This window comes from Carya illinoinensis, chromosome 3, assembly GCF_018687715.1.
Source record: "Carya illinoinensis cultivar Pawnee chromosome 3, C.illinoinensisPawnee_v1, whole genome shotgun sequence".
Classification (NCBI taxonomy): Eukaryota; Viridiplantae; Streptophyta; class Magnoliopsida; order Fagales; family Juglandaceae; genus Carya; species Carya illinoinensis.
Genome location: NC_056754.1, coordinates 2102711 through 2122089, shown reverse-complemented (window position 1 = coordinate 2122089; position 19379 = coordinate 2102711). Strand labels below are relative to the sequence as shown.

Here is a 19379-nt window from a genome sequence, read left to right as displayed (position 1 = left end):
CCGGTCCATAACGGTGATTCAAACATAATACGATACTTTTGACTCTTCACATGTTTATTTATAAAATAAGAAAAAATATAATTACAAGTATAACTGTATATTAATATATACACCGATTTAATGTGATTAATTAAAAAATAAATTTTATTAAAAATAATATTAATTTAAATTTTAAATATAAAAAAATTAATATTAATACATAAATTAGTACGCAACTTTACTCCTACTTAACAAATTTTAATAAAATAAATAACAGTTTTACCTATACGCTATAAGCATTTTGGCAGACGAAGATGGGCACCAACGTGCGGCCATGTCAGACTTTTATATATATATATATATATAAAAAGAACGAAGAAGAAACAGAAGAAGAAAGAAAAATACGAATACTTCGTCTCCCCTATTCTCCGTTCCAGTGCAAGAAGAGAAGAAGAAAAGTCATTTTCATCTCCCCGTTCGTCTTCCCTCCCATCTTGCCTTCATTCCGACTTCTCCTTTCTTTTTCCATCTTAGTGATTTTTGTTTTCTCCCCTGTTGTGACTGCTTCGATTAGAAATTTCACTTCATCGCCAATAAGCACTTTCAGCGAATTGTTTTGTGATAATTGCTTTTTCCTGTCCTTCTTGGCATCGATTGAAGCTTCTGTGCCATGCAAAATGGCAACGCAAACGAAGAATGCTTGTAACGTGGATAACTGTGCATGGAAATCAACTGCATACTCTCCCTCTTCAACAACTGTCATGGTCAAAGATAGTGTAATCTCTTTTGCTCCCTATATGTGCAAATAAAAACGAACGGGTTGTTAGATGCTAATTATAACCATAACATTAGTGCATTAGGAATGAATAACGACGAAGGAACTCAAGCGATAATGCTTTTTAGTGGGTGCAAGTGATATGTGGTATTAACTTTATACACAATTCCAGCAATGAAGATTCAATATGCACCTTGAAACTGTTAGTCTCTAACAATCTAATAATGATAAGGGGCCTCGACTTTCAGGCTTTCAGCACTTGGAAAACCATGGTTTCCATTTGGGATTAACACTAATTTTCGGGACTTCTGCTATAATGGAGAGAAGAGAGAGAGAGAGAGAGAGAGTAGGATCAAGAAAGAATGACGGAATGGAGAGAAAGGGATTTTCGAATGAAACGGTGTGTTTCCCCTATACCTGCTGCCATTTTCAATCAGACTTTTCCCGCCCAAAACTCAATTCCCTCTACAAAATAAAAAGGCACCGTTTGTACAAGTGGGATTGGTGCACAATCCGTCCTTCAATTTGCCTTCATTCAGACTTTTTCAATAAATATTAAATAAATAAATAAAAATAGATAAAGAAAGACAGAGAGATTTATATAGTTCAACTTAAAAGCCTACGTCTACAGGTTATTAGGAGGCAAAATCCATTATGATGATTTTACAATATCTCATGATCTCACATATTGCTCAATACAATGGAAAAATCTAAGATTTCAAGAAGTTAAAAATGATGCCTCCCTTGAGAGAGATATGGTGGAGTCGCTATGTGTAGTGGAGTTTTTTACGTAGAAAGCTTGTGAAGAGTCTCCTTTATTTGTAGAGATCTCTTTTTATAGAGATTTATTTTCTTCTTTAGAGTGGTTGAATCCAACTTGCCTTGTGAAGCATTTTCCTTATAAGAATCTAAGTCAACTCTTTTTAGTTTATCTCTTCCTTATCTTATCTCTTGACTTTATCTCTTCATTCATTATTAGTAATAGATTTTCAAAAGGCTGGACCCAAACAATTTAAACCCTAACAATGATTGATTCTTTTTACATCTGACTGAGATTTCGCCACACAAACCAACAGTACTTTTAGGTTAATCCCTAACAATGATTGATTCTTAATGAATAGCATGTAACAGAGTTTTATGGTGGCATGAACATATACAAGGGATCTGTATAACGTGTAGCATGATCGTGCGCAGGGCGACAAGCTCAAAACAGAACATGATTGTGCGTAGGGCGACAAGCTCAAAACAGAACATTATTTTCAAGAAATCTTGAAGTTTGTTTCTCCTGAGAATGACGACTCGGGTTCTCTCTCTCTCTCTCTCTCTCTCTCTCTCTCTCTCTCTCAATTTAGTACTTTCATATTTTTCTTTTGGTTGTATACAACAGGGGGTTATAAAAAAGGGTGCAAAGGTAGAACTCCAGTCTCCAGTAGCCATCAGGGTTAGAATGCAAGATTAGGAGGCGAAGCACGGCGGAGCAAGCAGTCACCAAGCCATCTCTACACGAGGAAGCATTACCAAGACCGCAGCATGAAATGAAAAGAAGACGTGATCTTCCGCAATCATCAGTTGACAGGACCATTAAAAAAAATAAGGAAACAGGAGCATGAACATTCATTTTACAATTCAACTACAAAAGTGAGCTCTATATATGATTTAGACGAGGTAAACATCAAAGCCAAGGATCCCAAGTTACACATCCTAGAGTGAAAGAAGCAGTTATTTCATGTTAATTCATAAATACTCCTAACAGGGTATAACATTAAGGATAATCCAGGGGAACGGGCACACTGCACCAAATCCTGGATTGAAAGCAAGCCACCAATTCCAGTATCACAGATTGGTGGCTTGAACCAAACATCACCCGAGGTAAAAGACCGGGAAGAAAGGTACCAAACTAAAAGGCTATTATATACATCATAGATTTTATTCACAAGCAACAGGAGATTCGCTGGCGAAGTTGTGAACTTGGGAGCCTATGCTTCTTGCTTTAAAGGACTCGGAGCTGTGCTAGGAAAGCAGCACAAAGATCCAAGAAGAGAATCTGTGGGCCATGGACCCTTTGGAGATCAAGCAGATACTTCTCCTCGCGAGCTTTGTAGAGCTGATAAGAACATCACGTAAAAAATATATCAGGCGAAATAACTTCATACTAATTGGTGTCCATCTAATTATGCTCGAGATGTTAGTAGAAAGGATTAAAAAATTGGTCCTCTCAACGATCTCTCTCTCTCCCCCAGTCAGAAGAATGCTTCCTTGCAGCCCATTCTCACGTATCCAAGCACAGACAAACCACAAACGCAGGGAGGAACAATATAGCAGAGAAAATTACCTGCACTTCAAACTTGACAACATTTGTTGAGTCGATAACACCATCATTCTCAATACCAGCAGGGACGACGTCCCCGGATTGGTAAATAGTGTGCACAGGATTTTTCAGCATGTAAATCCACCTGCATTTCATATTGTAGTGCCCAATCTTCTTCCAACACACATTCAGTTCTTGGAGAGCTTTGAGAACTTCCTCCATTATTTCCCGAGGATGAGCTCGCGACTGCCAAAATGAAGACAATACATAAACCAATATAAGAACAAGCAGATAAAAAGAAAGAATCAGTGTCCAGAAAAAAACTATTCACCCTGCTGCCACTGCCCACATGTTATGCAGTCAAGTGGGTCAAATAATTCACTAATCTGTTAAGGGCAGTAATGAATTCAACCAGACAACCCTAATCGTCGAGACACATCATTGTCTAAGCATTGACCTTTTCAATATGCCAAGCAATCAACTTCTATTGACCTGATTAAGGGCTCATTTGGACACTTAGAATATTTTAGAATATCTGTGAATAGAAGTGAAATGGTTATGTTTTATTGGGTTTTGGAAAAAATGAGAGAAAAAGTTAAATAAAAATATTCTAAAATCAATAAATTATTTGAATATAATTTTTTAATATTATTTTTGTTTTTAAATTTAAACAATTTGTATTGGTTTTTGCGCTTGAATAATGATTAGGTAATAATTATATGAGAAAGTTGAAGATTTGAAATTGAAAGTGTTATGTGTTTTAGTGATGTTTGGGAAAAAAATATATGAGAATACTTGAGAATGCCTTGTTACCCAAACAAGGCCTAACTATATCAAGGATAATGCCCAAGAAGAAAACCAAAAAGAAACTATGTTGCAAAGCTTAATAACAACATATGCATGCATATGTATGTGTGCATGCATAGAAAGAGAGAGAGAGAAAGATAACAGAATAGCAACTTGACAACTTGAGTCCAATGGCCACGTCAAAATGACTTAAAACTTGAGTAAAAAGGGCTTGAAATTAACCTGAAGTCCAAGAGCCCATTTCCTCTCAACTGGGAATTGTTTGCTCATGCCCATTCCTTGATACTCCATGTATCCCGGAAGGTGGTGCCCAACAGCTGAAGCAGCAACCTCATTTTGATGCATACGATTGAAACCACCATCCTAGCAAAAATAAAACCAAGTAAGATCTACAGATCTCCTAATCTAATGGAAGTATGTGTTGTGTAAACACCACACCCACAAACAACAATAACAAGATAGACAATGAAATAAATGCAGAAACACAGGAATCAAGCACGCACAATAACACGACACAAGATTTATGTGATTCAGTAACATGCCTACGTCTACAGAGATACAGGGGATGTCATTCATAGGAGATTACAAACATACAACTCTCTCTCTCTCTCTCTCTCTCTCTCTCTCTCTCTCTCTCTCTCTCTCTCTCTCTCTCTCTCTCTCAATAGTCAATCTGATTTATTATGTAATCAAAACATTACATATTTATATTAAACAATGCCAGAAACCCTAAAACGGCAAAACAGGGTTATTCGCTCAAGTGGAGTGGACTGTTGAGCACGCCTTGAGCAAACTCTCTGTCCAACATTCGCTCAAGCCAACCATTGAGCAAGCCTTAAAGCGAAGTTTCTGTCCAAAGTTTGCTCGAGCCAACTGTTGAGCACACCTTAAGTGAACTCTCTGTCTGAACTTTGCTCAAGCACCTTGTCGAGCAAGAGTCAAGCGACCTCTCGTCTCTCGGCTTAACATCTTCTCATCTCAAAACCAGGCTCCATAACCCAACAATATGTATAACAAAGAAAAATCTTCGACTACCATTAACTATAGATGATACAACTTCTAGAAATGGTACAGTACATTCTATAAAGACACATCCAGGCCAACGACAAAAAAAGTTAACAGTTAAGTATAATCATCTGTCATACCCAACAGGGAGTTCAAACCAGGAAACATACAAGGTCAGGTCCATTTCATTTCAAATGGCGATATACTTGTGACAAACCCAGAGAAATGCCATCCAATAAACCACAGAATCCAATAGACCATGGAAGGCTCCAAACAAATCACTTTCTAGAAGACAAAATAACACTGATAAATCTCTCCCAGCACAGAATAACTTCACAATAAATAGACATACCATAGTCTCTTGGAACTCAGCTCCAAGATAGCCACTGGAAGGACGGAACCGATTATCCAACAATAAATAGTATGCAACAGTAGCCTGAATATATCACAAGCAATAAGATACCATTGAAAAAAAGTAGAAAAATATAATCCATAAAATTCAGAACCTTATTTTGTATTCTGTTGCGAAGAGATTCAATCAGCTGGTTCCTGTCAAATCCCCTATTAACCACTTCTTGTAGAATCTCCTCGTCAATCTGAAAAAGTGTGTCAATAGCAGAATTAAATACGACCAATGTAACAATAAAATCAAATACCCTATTACATGACAAGTATGTTGCCCAATTCTCAAGTAATTAATGGCTACATATGGGTCAATAAAGCAAGAACCCCAATTCCATACTAAGAGAAGGCCACTCTAAACAAAATAGCGTAGTTACTTCACCTCAAGTTGACACATGCAATCAACAAAAGAGAGAGAGGGGTGTGTGCGTTGGGTTGTTGGTGTTTTTTTTTTTTTTCCGCGGGGGGGGGGGGGGGGGGGGATGGGATTCATCAAACCTTTTTTGCTTGTTGCACTGTATCTGGTGGGGCCACAGCTAAATAACGTGGAAGACGAGACTGGAACCATAGGTGCTGGCGAATCTCAGGAATGGTCATTCGCTTCATTGGGTCTACTACAAGCATCCTTGGGATCAAGTCTCTTGCACCAGCTGATAAATGACTGGGAAGTGTGTATATCCCACCCTAAAGGAAAAAGTAAGGTCACTTCAAAGTACAGTTGATCTCTTAGCAATAGCGTGAATCCACTTTGGATATGAATACAGAGAAGGGGAAAAGATTCAACAAAAACAGTAGAAAGAAAAACACGGACAGAATCTGGACTTATCACTCAACCAGTGACACATGAAATAGATCTTCAAGTAAAATAATAAAACCGCTAATGGTGAATTTCATGTATCTTCAACATAAAATTGAATGGCGCGATCATACATCAGATTCCCAGTCCTGTTTATGGCATATAGGAATAAAATCTTCCACATAAGATTGAAAACAACCAACTGGACTAGTAAGATTCCAATCAGAGAAATATAACGTCCAAAAATTTTCTAAATTAATATCTGCTATTTAATTCCACAAAAACACTGCAAAATCAGCCAATATGACATTTATTAATCATCACAAGTATTGTAACACCTTTATCTTCTTAAAAAGGTTGGGAATGTTTTCATCATCAAAAGGAAGAGTGCCGCAGAGAAGGGCATACAGTATAACACCACAGCTCCACACATCCACTTCAGGCCCAGCATACAATTTCCCAGAGATAACCTATAAGAAATTGACATAGTAACCCCTCAGATTGAAACCATGAAAATTGGCGCGCATTAGTTACTTAATTTTACTATGCAAAAAATACCACATATCCATACCTCTGGGGCAGCATAGTTTGGACTTCCACAACTTGTCTTCAGAAAATGACCATCACGCATGATGTTGCTTAAACCAAAATCGGCAATCTTTACATTGCATTTGGAATCCAAAAGCAAATTCTCAGGCTTCAGGTCTCTATGAACCACCATATTCCTATGGCAGTACTCCACCCCAGAGATTATCTGCCTTGACACATAAGGATCAACCTACTTCAAATTATCTGAGTAATGAACAGTACGAGAAATCTGAGAATTAGTAGCCAATCCTACCTGCTGAAAAAAATTACGAGCTTCATCCTCTTGCAACCTACCCTTTTCCACAATGTAATCAAAGAGCTCTCCAGACTTCACATACTCCATCACAACATAAATGTCCGCTGGTGTGTCCACAACCTCATAAAGTCTTATTATATGAGGATGCATAAACAATCTCAATATTTTGATTTCTCTTCTCACTGCACCAATTGCAAGGGAAAAATGAATGAAGGAAAATTTTATACAAAAGGGAAAATGAAAAAATAATACAAACTAGATCATCTCCAAGAAAATAATGCCGACCTTTTTCTTCCATTTCCATGTTCCTTATTTTCCGACGGTTAAGGATCTTTACAGCAACTTTATGACCAGTCAAGATATGCTCTGCAATTTTCACCTTGCCGAAGGAACCAATGCCAAGGGTTTTTCCAAGCTTATAATTTCGTAAAAACACATCCAGGTCATTGCCACCTAGCCCAGTTGAGCCATCCATCTCCTATTTAATAGGCATGGATGCAAAATGAGACAATGGGAAAGAGATTACACACACAAAAGCAAACAGGTAGAATGGCAACATAAGTAGCAATCAGGCCAAGACATCCCCAGGAAAGGGGGACATCCCACTATGTACAACATTGAGTAATAATGTATGTTTACAGTCAACATAGTGAAGCAAAGTCCATAATTCAGAAGAATTTATCCAATCACAAGAAACGGAAATTTAAGGAGCATTCTAAGCATCTCTTAGTCACAAGCAATTCACCAAGACATTTTCCTTTAAACGATTTTGTTGTTACAATCAAAATTTAGATTAGGACATTTTTTGTAAGAAAATTTATAAGAGGAAACACCACCTCATAGGTTAAAGATAGTAACATGTGAAAACATTGGAGAATTTGGTCACACGCCAGTTTTATGTTTTCTATGATAGTAATCCAACAAACTCGACAGGAAAACTAAAAGTGAGAATTATTTATAGGGGAAGTTTTCTATAATTGGCGGCTGTTTCAATACTTTTTCAATAATTCACATAAAAATGCCTTAAAAACATATCAGAATCACAATAACAACTACAAAAGAAGAAAAACAAAACTTCTTAGCGTGGAAGGATACTTTGCTGTCACAGTTGCAAAGCAAAACTCAGCAAGAACACCTAGAGACCAGGCAAAACAAAGGATTTTATTTTCCCAAAATAAATTTATCGCAGTTTTCAACCTTATGGTCCTTAAATGCCAGAATCCCTCAAGAAGAACATGGAAAACAAGCTCTAGAGATTTTGTAGAAGAAGATGGAAGGAGCTATAAATGTGGGTATAAACTCAATAAAAACTTCTTAGAGAGATCATTAAATCGACCCATCAAACGACAACCCAATAAACGTGGGTATAAACTCAATAAAAATTTCTTCTTTTTTTCATTTTTACTGTTCAAAATCGCATTTTTCAACATTCACAATCTTTGAGAAACAGCCCCAAACCAACTTCGGTCGGAAAAGTAAATTTGAGGAGAATAACTTTTCAATCAATTCCCTCAGCCATCTAAACACTAGTGAATCATATGAAAGAATTTCAAAGACAAATTGCCACTTTAAACATGTACTCTTACGGAAAGTTTCTAGGTGAAAAACTCACAGTAGGGAAATAAATTAGAGGGGAATTACAATTAAACCGACCCATCAAACGACAACCTAATCGAAATTAGAGAAAATCCCCATATGAGAAAGCTTGAATCACCCACAATTCCTCAAAGCCCAAATAGTAAAACAAAACAAAAAATAAAGAAAATAAAACCTACCAATCCAAGCGACTATCTTCAACACTAGCTGAGACAGATCTGAGAACCCAAAAGCAAAAAAGACCAATTGAAAAATAAGAAATCAGACTATTGACTTCGATAATCGTCTTGGGCAAGGCACTAACGCGGGGGCCTAACTCGAGCGAGGGGACCTGATTGGCTACGTTTCTGTTAATTCTTAGCTCTTCGTCTGTTTCCCTCTTCCCGCTCGCGCCGGAGTCACTTTGTCTGTTTCAATTTTCCCTCATCTCGTTCACGACGGAGTTACGGGCTCGAACAAATGCTTCTCTGAAGTTGCGTGTAGTTTGAACGGGTAAACTTTTTATAAATTGGCGAGGATAAATACGGAGTCCTGTAAAACTTTTGGTCGTACAGTAAAAACTAAAAAGGGTGTGTGATGAAAAATTATTGAAAATCATTAATGGAAAGTAATAAGAGTAATTAATATGTAATACAAATTATTAATTCATCACATTTCCAAATTATATTATTTAGTAATGGAAACTATTAATTCATCAAATTTTGAAATTATTCAATAATTAATTCCATATTTTGTATTTTTTAAAATTTGTTTTTGAATTGTTCTTTTTAAACTAATTAATTTCTGATACTTATTATCCATATACTAAAATGTTTGGTAAAAGAAAAAAAATTTAAAAATTTAAAAAAAAAAATGTGGTGCTTAGAGACGATGATTAGAATGATTTTTCGTATTTTAGTTCCCTTCCTATTTTTCTCATTCCTATATCTATCTTTTATGCATTCGTTGGGACGTTTATGTACTTGCAAAGTATCCAACCAATAACAAGCAGCCTATCGCGAGAACACGAAGGATCGGTAAGGCACTGTACTTCATCGTCCACCAAGTCGATCAAGATACTCATTATTGCAGAAAGAAACCAAAACAACCCCTAAAAATACAGGGAATTCAAATGAATAGGCACGTTTTACACTAGGTATGAAATAACAAACAAATTCATATGCATGTGGTTCTATACAATACACCAAGACTTGAAGTGGCATCGATTTGAGGAACATCACAAAGACAGGTACTAATACTCAGGAATGGAAGCAAACCGATATCCTTTGGCATTCCTCCATGCATAATATGCAATTCGAGTCTCATAAAAGCCTGCAGTCACAAGCGATCAATATAAAGGTGGTCAATTACTGAGAAATGGATGGTAACTTTTTAGCAGATCCATCCTCAAAACACAACTCAGAGAAGGCATTTAAACACAACTCACTTCACCTTACACAGCTTCTCTGTTGCAGGAAATAGTTACACTAGATGCAAACCTAATTTGCGTAAAAGGTTGCGATGTGTTACAAAAGAATTAACCAAAGACGAAACTAAATACTATGACAAAATGGTTGCACTTCCACAAGGCATCAATGACTTGGTAACCTGCAGAGAGGAAGCACATGCTCTTGAAGAGAAGATTGCTTCAGTAGTGGACAAATTGACTCTGCCAACACATATAAAAGGCACTCACCCAAGTTCAGCCTGGAAAGACTTCAACTTAAGTCTCGAAAAGAAATCAGGACGCCAGCCATAGGACTGACTGCTACTAAATTAAGTATTGCTTTTAAGTTTTATTTTGCAACTAAACTACATTGAGTATTACTTGAAACATGAACATGCATTACATGCCAAAGCACAAATGGGACAAGTATACACCAGACCACACAATATCTCATGCCATGATGGGGATACCCGCTTACATTCCATATGTGACAATTGGCATTTTACACCAATGCAAAATCCAAACCAAAAAGTATTCGCAAGTACCAGAGTATCCATTACCCTCCATTTCCCAAGTAGAATTTTATCTTACAAAGAAAATAAAGCATTGGATAGGTATTAAACAAGTTGAATACTTAGTCATGTCTTTGTATTGTGCAAGCTGATAATTGTGTTAGTAATAATAATATGAATACCTGGGAGGAAGGAGAGACTTCCTAAGGCCAAAAGGCCGAAGGCCTGGGAGTGCTCCCCTCCCATGTGACCTGTGAAGATGAAATATGAAAGAAAGAGAAGCACTGATCCAAGAAACAGCAGGAAAAGGGCAAGGGCAATGGATTTCCATGGGATTTTATCCAAGGCTTTAGGTGTATAGTCAAACCGAGCATCATACTGTCTTCTCGCAATACCGTCATAATTATCATCTTCATCGGTAGGAAGAGCATTGTACTGAACATGGCGTCTTGATGCCATAGTAATCAAACTCAACTCTCAATTAATCCTAGGGATGCACAAACAACACAATCAAATGAATATAATGAAAATCGGGAAAGCAGAAAATGGGTTAAAAAAGGTTAGCACAAACTAACATGTTACTAACACGTTAGCAACTGCATAAAATTAGATTCACTACCCACCCATTGGCATCCAAAAGCAAATAATCCTAAAACAGAACTTAGAAATGCCATGTTTCAAATTAAATAAAAATCTTCTCAATTAAACATGCATGGCAACTTTGTTGGCTGAATACAAGAAGTAACACATCATCATAGTGCTTGTTCACATAATACCTATATCTCATGACTCAAACTGAGGCTTTAGATGGGGGTGCTCGTCATTAGAGTGTCCAGAGAAATTTACCAGACCAGAGAAAAGATTGACAAAAGAAATCCACCATTGAAACTCTACCCAATATCACACTATATTCATCATTTCATCTCCTTTACTCCAAATGATATAGAAGGATCAATGACTTCATGTCAATGGAGAACAAATGGGTCACTCCACTATATACAAAAGAGCTGGTACTTCAACTTCCTAAGAAACAACTGTGCTTACTTTCTTGGATAAAAATTCATGTATATACAGTACGAGTTTTGCTAGATACAAGCATATTTCGTGCACTAATTTGCATACTGTTGACCTTTTTTATTTAAAAAAAATATAAAAAAATTTTTGAAAGAAGAAGAGAATCTCCTATCTCATGAAAATTATTTTCATCTTCAATTCACTTCGTTTCATTAAACATATGCCTTGCATATCAATATCGGTGCGTGAATTAGTGCACAAAGTATGCTTGCAAGAAGATTTTTTCATACAGTACAAACTACTTCAACTTCCTAAGAAACAACTGTGCTTACTTTCTTGGATAAAAATTCATGTATATACAGTACAAACACACATAAAGAAATGAAAATTAGCTTGGAATAGAAGAAAATACCATAAAACCAACTTTCATACAAGGAGAGTATATTGAAAACCTAAAGAGACCATTCTGGTCTCACCCATAGACATCAACATGTTCGTACCAAGCATTCTAAATAAACATGTACCCGAATTTACAAACAAAAAAAAAAAATTCTGTAAGCCATGCAAATTACACAGGATGCCAACCTTTTTTAGACACCAATAGCTCCACCGGAATTCCGTAAAAATTTTATTTTGGGCGATTCCATTGTCTTTAGCCAAACAAAATAATGTTATAAATCAAACGAAATGCCAAGCAATGGAATATGAAAACCTGATGAAAAGACTTGGGAAAACTAATTCCAGATCACAAGAAGAAAATTTCCGGATAAGACAAATTTCTCTGTTCACCCGTCACCATTTTCAAAGTTAATACAGGACGGATAAATGGGAACAGAGAAATGTCATAGAGAAACCCTATAAACCAAGATAAGGAGCTACAGATTAAATTCATAAAACCATAGCATCTGCCAGAGCGCGGTTAATCTTTCAGATAGTTCGATTAGAAGACCAAATTCCACATGTTGAAGTAGAGAGAGGGGGAGATAGAAAGGTCTAGGCTGAAACGAAGAAACCACTGAGCTTGGGAAGGTGAAAAGAAAGGCAAATAGTAGGGTTTTTCTGTATTTTTTCAATCATTCTGAGAGAGAGAGAGAGAGAGAGAGAGAGAGAGAGAGAGATGGATCGATCTATCACATTCACAGCTAAGGGTATCTGGTTCTAAACCTGGTACCCGCATCCTATACCCATATCCGCTTTCGGATATGGGAGGGTGGGTAATGTAGTTATCAGCCCGGATAAAACCCTTGACCGAAAAACGCATTCGGAACCCGATTATCTGGATTCCAAATCGAGCCGAAAAAAGGGGGGAGGAACAAAAAAATTGGCCTCAATGAACAGTATGGGCTCCATCCCATTTTCCCCATTTTTGGTTAAAGAGCTAGCAGTTCTAAAATTGAACACGAGTCCGTAACGCAGGTCAAAATTAAATTACTTCAAATTCTCGGATCCTGCTCAGTTTATTACGGGAATCAAAAGAAGCTTATAGAACTGAGTTTCACCTGAAAACAAGAAAAAATAACTCCACTAAAACAATAACATGATTACCAAAGATAAAATGCTGTTCAATTTAACGATCTCAAAGTTATCGCCACCGCCCTGCTCTCAATCCTCATATTATTAAATTGGGAACTAACCCCCCAATTCGCATACACTGTAAAATCTTAAGAGCTTCCAACTTGGTTTTTACCTATTCGAGTTGAAGGGACCAAAACATAGATCACAATCATGCAAAAAACGTTGGAAAAGTATTCACCTAATATCCTCAAACGTATCATGTTAAGGACCCCGAAAAGCCGATTCAGCCATACACAGAAAGCGTATGTTCATCAAAATCGAATTTTAACAGATTTCCAAGGCCACTAAACTGAGAAACATTACTATATGATAGCTTATGAATTATTCAAAACCCATTATCGAAATCACAAAAAAATTATAATAATCATCGAAAGAGACGGTCGTTCAGATCTTATGTTTATGCAAAACAATAAGGAGCGGGAAAATTGGAAACGCCATTAGAGATGATAGATTAAAGGGAATGACTGGGTAACAGAACTAGAAGACTTACCAAGAAGAGTAGGTCGCAGGGGATGAGCTTTCCCGGGGGTAGAGGAGGATCAGGGAATCAGAAAGCGCGACCGTTATGGGATTGGAACAAAGCATCTGGGCATGTTGTCTGTGACTTGTAGTTGCTCACGGTGCTAATCCAAGCCGTTGACGTGAGAGCACAGGTCTAACTTGAGACACGTGTCTGGCAATTGGAAGCTTCAAATATGGCGACTGATGTCTATCCAACTTTTAATTATAAGATAAAACTAAGCATACAACAAAAATATTCTAACAACAATGAGGACGATTTGTGATATCGAGTAATTAACCCTTTACGAATCTGGCTTAGATAAAGGAAAAAAAAAAATATTTATTTTAACTTCCAAAAAATACTTAGAATGAAAAATTGGTATATATTATTCCTCTTTTGGAAGAACTGGTTGGAAGAAGATAAGAAGTCATTCCTTATTTATAGTAACGATTCGAGCCTTGGTTGGTGACGTTTAGAGTCTCCAACTGTGATATGGAATGGCAATACAGTATCGGTATGTACATTCATTTTAGTACAAAGAAAATAAATATAATAAATAGAAATAGAAATGAGATACATAAATTTACATTATCCGGCATATGACTTACATTCATAGGTTGTTAAGAGAGAAAATTCACAATAAATTAAAATATTTTACAGTTTCTTATAACTCACTATACAAATAAGATGACCCATATTGCCTAAAAAAATAAAATTAAAGCTTGGAGGTTTGAAGAAGCTCTCTCCTCAAGTCGCCTAGAAATCCTTGCATCTTTAATCTCATATTTCTGTTATTGACCTATGTCAATAGTTGGTGAAGATAAACTTTATGTCACTTCGTTGTCTTCTCTCACGTATCTAACCTCTTTTTTCTTTCTTTTTTTCCATTTTATCGTCAATTTTTTTTTCTCTTACCACATTTTTCCTTTTTAAACTTATGTTCCCTCGTTTCCTTCTTTCTCTTCCTTTCTAATGATATCCTTGTTTGGGATGCCATATTGAGCTGTATATTTTTACCCCTTTCAATTAATTATACACTTAAAATCTTTTTTATTTTATATATTAAGTTTGTACCATCTATCAATTCTTAGAATTTACAAAAATGAGACTAATAATGGTATTTATAGTAGACCTTCTTCGTTTTTAATCTCTGTCATTTCTATTATCAATCACACATATAAAAGTGGTGAATTTCTTAATTAAAACCACTTAACTGATGCTGAAAGTGGCATCGACAAATGTGATTGAAGACACTACATTCGTGATGAACACTAATATAAAATAATAATAAATGATACAAATCATCCCACACCACATATTTTATATATTTAAATATTATTTTTTATTTCATTTTATTCTTATTAAATTAATTAAATTGTTCTATTTATCATCCATACACTATATATTTATTATAAAAAAATGAAAAAAAATTAAAATAAGTGTGGTATGTGAAGTGTGAGGATAATTTTTCAAATAATATACTCCAGACATTCGTTTTCCTGAAGGAAAGGCCACAAATGAAGGGACTGATACATAAATCTTCGTTGTTTGCATCGATTATATTCAGAACCATCCTGTACCATTTCTAGTGCTTAATTACTTGATGGTTACACTTTTTAATAAAGTTAATTATTCCAACTGATCCTCGTGCAAGCTACGTCATCACCCACTAATGGTAGGATATGTAGGACAATTAATTAACGAGACAAATAGTCTATCTTTGCATCAGCATTTTAGTACCAGTTTGTGATCTGAAAGCCTCTAATCTCATCTAAATAGGCATGAAATTAGTTGAAGCAGCAGTACCTTTGTTAGAAACTAAGAGCTCAGGTAACACTAGGCCATCTAAAGCCATAATTAACCTAAAGAAAAGACGCCCCCTGCCTTTGGCTCGTGTTAGCTCGTGGTGGTTGGAAGTTGCAGGAAAATAAGAACCTAACCATTATAGAATTCTTGACAGCAAAGGTGAAAAAATGTCCCTGTAAATTTTGTCTCTCCTTTATCTCAATTCACTCGGGGTACAAAGCCATTCCATTCCCCTGTCCACGAAAATGGAAGAAGCCCCATCTGTTATCATGGAAAGGGCAGGAAAAATCATCAGGTTGTCGATCCATACCTTTCTCAAAGAGTTTCAGTACTTCACCACCACCCCAGTTCTTCTTATGCTACCTTTCTCGGCCTCCGTTCTCCTATCACTGGCCGTTTTCCCGTCTTCTTCTTCCCCACCTTTTTCGATCATTCATGCTCACTTCAAATCACTTCTCCATGCTGCTGGATTTTCCCTCTCTTGGTTATTGGTTTCGCTGTTCAATCTGAATCTTTCACTAATCATTTGTTACTATCTTCTCTGTCTCCCTTTGATACTCTCCTCCTTTGTGATCGGGAAAGCCTCTATAATTCAAGCTCTGAATGGCCATAGACGATCTCTTCCACTACCCTTTTCCTCTTTCAGATCGCTTTACAAGCCTCTGCTAATAACCCACCTGTGCAATTTGATCCTCAACATCACCATCAATATGGCTGCCATGAATACAATCAGAACTTTTGTGTTCTTATTCAACAATCCTATTTTTTTAATGGTTACCAGAACTGTTTTCTACATCATACTCGCCAACATGATGGTTGTAGGCAACTTGGCTTTGGTTGTGGCTGGAATGGAGAATTGCATCGGCATCTGGGCCATTCGTAAGGCTTTATTGCTTAGAAGGGGAACAAATTCAATGGCTCTTTTGTTGGCTCTCCCTCTGAATTGTGGTCTAGCTGCTACTGAGGCCTTGTTCCGCTTCCGGGTTGTAAGAGCTTATCACCTTTACGAAAGGCTCACTGCATCTATGGCCTTGGAGGGGCTTTTCGTTGCTTACTTGTATTCACTCCTCCTTGTCCTTGAAACAATTGCTTGTTGCTTGTTTTTCAAGAGCTGTACATCAATTTTTTGGACAGATGAAATAGATGGATACTACGATATCGAGCTTCCCAAAGAAGAAGACGAGCACCCCCCTTCAAAGTTAAGGACTTGAGAACTTCCATGAATTGCTTCCGCAGTACTGCCAACCAGACTTGCCTAAACTCTTGTACTTACAAATGAAATGCAGAGTCCTGTGTATTAAAACGGACCGATCTAGTTAAAGAAAGAACAAGTCCGTTTGTTCAGCTAGGAGATTAAAAACAAGTATGTCACTCATTCAATCTCCATTTGTTGTTATTTATTGTAGAGGAAGCTCTTTTATAGACTCCAGTTTTTCTTTTGCTATTCCAATGGAGTAAAAGTAATTGCAAGAGCAAAAATGGCAAGAATACCATCATTTGTATGATAATTCATGTAAGACGAACATGTAAATTGTAACGAATGATAAAGAGTTGCATGCACCATTTTCTGGGGGGCTTTTGTTGGGACTTTTGTTAGGGAGAGGGGGGATGCTTCAATTCAATTAGGGCAGATTCAGTTTATGGCTACAGATGCTTATGCCAATTCTTTAGAGTACAGTCATCGAAGATTCGAAACCCTAACTTTTTCCCCGAATTAGCACTTGGCAGAAAACTGATCGATGCAGTTAAAAGCTTGGCTTGAGCCTTGAGCCATACCAGGTGGTGCCAAGAAAGCAAACCATCTCCAGAGGGCACACATGTTGCTTGATGTCAACGTCGATACAACTATGTAAAACCAATATTCAAGAAATTTTCAGCAGCACCCTCCAATATGTCACAGGCATTCCCCGCCCAACTTGTCAAGACATGAAGTGATTGAAGCGACTATGGACACAGTCTCAGTGCAGGAACCATAAACTATATCCACTCGCATTCCAATGCATTGTTTGTAGGGAATGGGATGATTAATACTCACATTTGTGTATGCTGAAACATTGCTCGATCAAGAACAAGTGGCCCCAACTCTGATGGGTTGTCAGCTGAACATCAAAACCCCCTCGCAAGCTCTCTCCTTTTTGGGTACACAAAGTCGCAAGCACTTCTGCGGTTATACTTACCAAGGGAAGAAGTCCGAGTTATGGGCTTGGATAAGGGCCGACTCGACCAAACCTGATTTAGGGCTGGACCCTAATATGGCTCTTGGCGTTTGATCATGATTAAGTTCACCCAAAAAACAAACAAAAATGCTCAATATATTCGTTACTCTGTAATGAATAAACAAAGTACAAAAGTATTAGAAATTAACAAATTCATAAATTCTTTCTCGTTATGGTTGGATGAATCAAGTGTCCATTATTGTTATAGGTCCAAATATAATTCACACCCCCCATACCAACTCTCAATATTTACACAGAATTTGGATGGTGGCAACAATCATGGGAGCCAAATTTGGGGGAGATTTCACTTTGTTTGGTGGAAGGTATGATGTTAAATGATTGCTAAGTAGTAGTACTTAGCTACGTGCACTAATGTTCCTATCAAGTAATAGACTCTCAGTCAAGTGTTTATGGTATACACTTGGCATCTTTTTAACGGAATTATTAAAAGAGAAATGATATATACAAGTCTCAAATGCACAAATTTCAAGCAAATCTTTTATGAAAAAGTGGACTTCACCATAAAAAAAAATATGAAAAACTCACTTTTTCTTTATGTAATCTACATTTTTACAAAAGACCTGTATAAAATTTGTATATTTGAGACTTATATCTAGTATAGTACTCTTAAAAAAACTTAAAGTTTCCCAATAGCCACTTAAAAAACAAACTTGTATTTGTTTGTTTTATGGTTTGCTGGAAAGCTCCTCTCTCACATGTACAGTACATATATGCTGCTGCCATGCATTTTCCAAACATCGAACAAGCCATTGCATTGAGCCTGAAAGTACTGTTTTTTAACTCGCTTAAAACAAATATATAGCTTGGTGTTGGTTCCACCATAACAACAAACTCCACAGTGCACAGTACCGATATATGTATACATACAAGTGTCCTTCAACTCATATGAGATAACTGTTTTTACGAATCAAATTATATCATGTCAACTGTATGAATGATATGTCTTACACACCGATTAACAAATAGAAATACTTAAATAAAAAAGAAATAAATGGTAATACAATGATGTCAAACGCCAAAGGTATTTGGTGATTGTAATAAGCTATTTGAAACTATGTTGTCCCTTAAGTAAGGTCTAATCTTAGCATTAGGCTAATCGTAGATCCACTTTCTTCTCGAGCGTGCAATAATTCCACTATAAATGATAGAGTATAGGTGTGCCCACATACTTGAATGTGCTTTTCCGTGTTTACAGATCGATCTCACTCTTTAATTTCAGACTTGAGAACTATTAAGCAGTCTCAAATTCAACGAAACAATATATTAGTTTAATGTCATATGTATAGATCCTGGTTTTAGTCAAGCATAAGAATAATTGAGTTATGTCCTAATATGGCTTTTAATGTCTTTGAACATCATCACGAGTTGCTTCAAGGAGACCAAAAGGAGGTAAATGGGCCCAGTCCCAACTCCCAACATCAAAATTCTCATACCAAATATATATATTGTTCCCTTCTTTATTCCCACACACAATATTCCAACCCAGATGAATTGCCTTTGGATGTTGTGGCCCTTGGGTGATGAAAAAGTGGCACAAATATCATGGGTTTGATTCAGAAAATTTAGGCTCCATCCCCTTGTAAATGAGACTTGAACTATTTATCAAATTATTCTTAGGCTTTACTTGGATCCTTGAATCAATTCAACTTATCTCAGCTCAGTTGAGTTCTGTTTTAGATCTATTTTAACATTTAAATACATAGGTTCTAAATTACTAAATATCACTGAATTCAAAACTTCTTTACACATGAGACCTATTATTTTTTTTTTTAATTTCTCATAAATATATCTAAAC

General features: G+C 36.6%; 3 protein-coding genes across 6 annotated transcripts; 1 reads left to right on the top strand and 2 right to left on the bottom strand.

Moving 5' to 3' along the window:
- Positions 1 to 385: 385 nt before the first annotated feature.
- Positions 386 to 9016, bottom strand: LOC122302418 (SNF1-related protein kinase catalytic subunit alpha KIN10-like). Of its 3 annotated transcripts, none has more exons than XM_043113669.1 (11): positions 8692 to 9016; positions 7202 to 7394; positions 6914 to 7098; positions 6644 to 6826; positions 6411 to 6542; positions 5775 to 5960; positions 5381 to 5470; positions 5227 to 5310; positions 4092 to 4232; positions 3087 to 3308; positions 386 to 772 (listed from the first exon to the last, which is right to left on the bottom strand). In XM_043113669.1, the coding sequence occupies exons 2-11, from the start codon at positions 7389 to 7391 to the stop codon at positions 401 to 403; spliced, it is 1785 nt and encodes a 594-aa protein (XP_042969603.1). In that variant the 5' UTR covers positions 7392 to 7394; positions 8692 to 9016; the 3' UTR covers positions 386 to 400. The 3 variants fall into 3 exon arrangements, with proteins under 3 accessions (XP_042969603.1, XP_042969606.1, XP_042969604.1); XM_043113670.1 differs by lacking the exon at positions 386 to 772 and adding an exon at positions 2372 to 2858 and having other exon boundaries at positions 8692 to 9011; XM_043113672.1 differs by lacking the exons at positions 7202 to 7394; positions 8692 to 9016 and having other exon boundaries at positions 6644 to 6830; positions 6914 to 7084.
- Positions 9017 to 9542: 526 nt separating this feature from the next.
- LOC122302421 (transmembrane protein 230-like) lies at positions 9543 to 13687 on the bottom strand. The gene is made up of 3 exons (XM_043113675.1): positions 13530 to 13687; positions 10633 to 10937; positions 9543 to 9823 (listed from the first exon to the last, which is right to left on the bottom strand). The coding sequence occupies exons 2-3, from the start codon at positions 10907 to 10909 to the stop codon at positions 9744 to 9746; spliced, it is 357 nt and encodes a 118-aa protein (XP_042969609.1). The 5' UTR covers positions 10910 to 10937; positions 13530 to 13687; the 3' UTR covers positions 9543 to 9743.
- A 1652-nt stretch (positions 13688 to 15339) lies between these two features.
- LOC122302420 lies at positions 15340 to 17451 on the top strand. 2 transcript variants are annotated; one of them, XM_043113674.1, is made up of 2 exons: positions 15340 to 16710; positions 17076 to 17451. In XM_043113674.1, the coding sequence occupies exon 1, from the start codon at positions 15593 to 15595 to the stop codon at positions 16556 to 16558; it is 966 nt and encodes a 321-aa protein (XP_042969608.1). In that variant the 5' UTR covers positions 15340 to 15592; the 3' UTR covers positions 16559 to 16710; positions 17076 to 17451. The 2 variants fall into 2 exon arrangements, with proteins under 2 accessions (XP_042969608.1, XP_042969607.1); XM_043113673.1 differs by having other exon boundaries at positions 17066 to 17451.
- The last annotated feature ends 1928 nt before the right edge of the window (positions 17452 to 19379 follow it).

Coding starts and splice junctions, on each gene's coding strand:
- LOC122302420 (XM_043113674.1), top strand. CDS start 15,593: ATGGAAGAAGCCCCATCTGTTATCATGGAAAGGGCAGGAAAAATCATC.
- LOC122302421 (XM_043113675.1), bottom strand. CDS start 10,909: ATGGCATCAAGACGCCATGTTCAGTACAATGCTCTTCCTACCGATGAA. Junction 9,824..10,632: donor AAGTCTCTCCTTCCTCCCAG/GTATTCATATTA, acceptor TTGTGACTGCAG/GCTTTTATGAGACTCGAATT.
- LOC122302418 (XM_043113669.1), bottom strand. CDS start 7,391: ATGGATGGCTCAACTGGGCTAGGTGGCAATGACCTGGATGTGTTTTTA. Junction 6,827..6,913: donor CTCGTAATTTTTTTCAGCAG/GTAGGATTGGCT, acceptor GTGTCAAGGCAG/ATAATCTCTGGGGTGGAGTA. Junction 5,471..5,774: donor CAGTGCAACAAGCAAAAAAG/GTTTGATGAATC, acceptor ACACTTTTTCAG/ATTGACGAGGAGATTCTACA.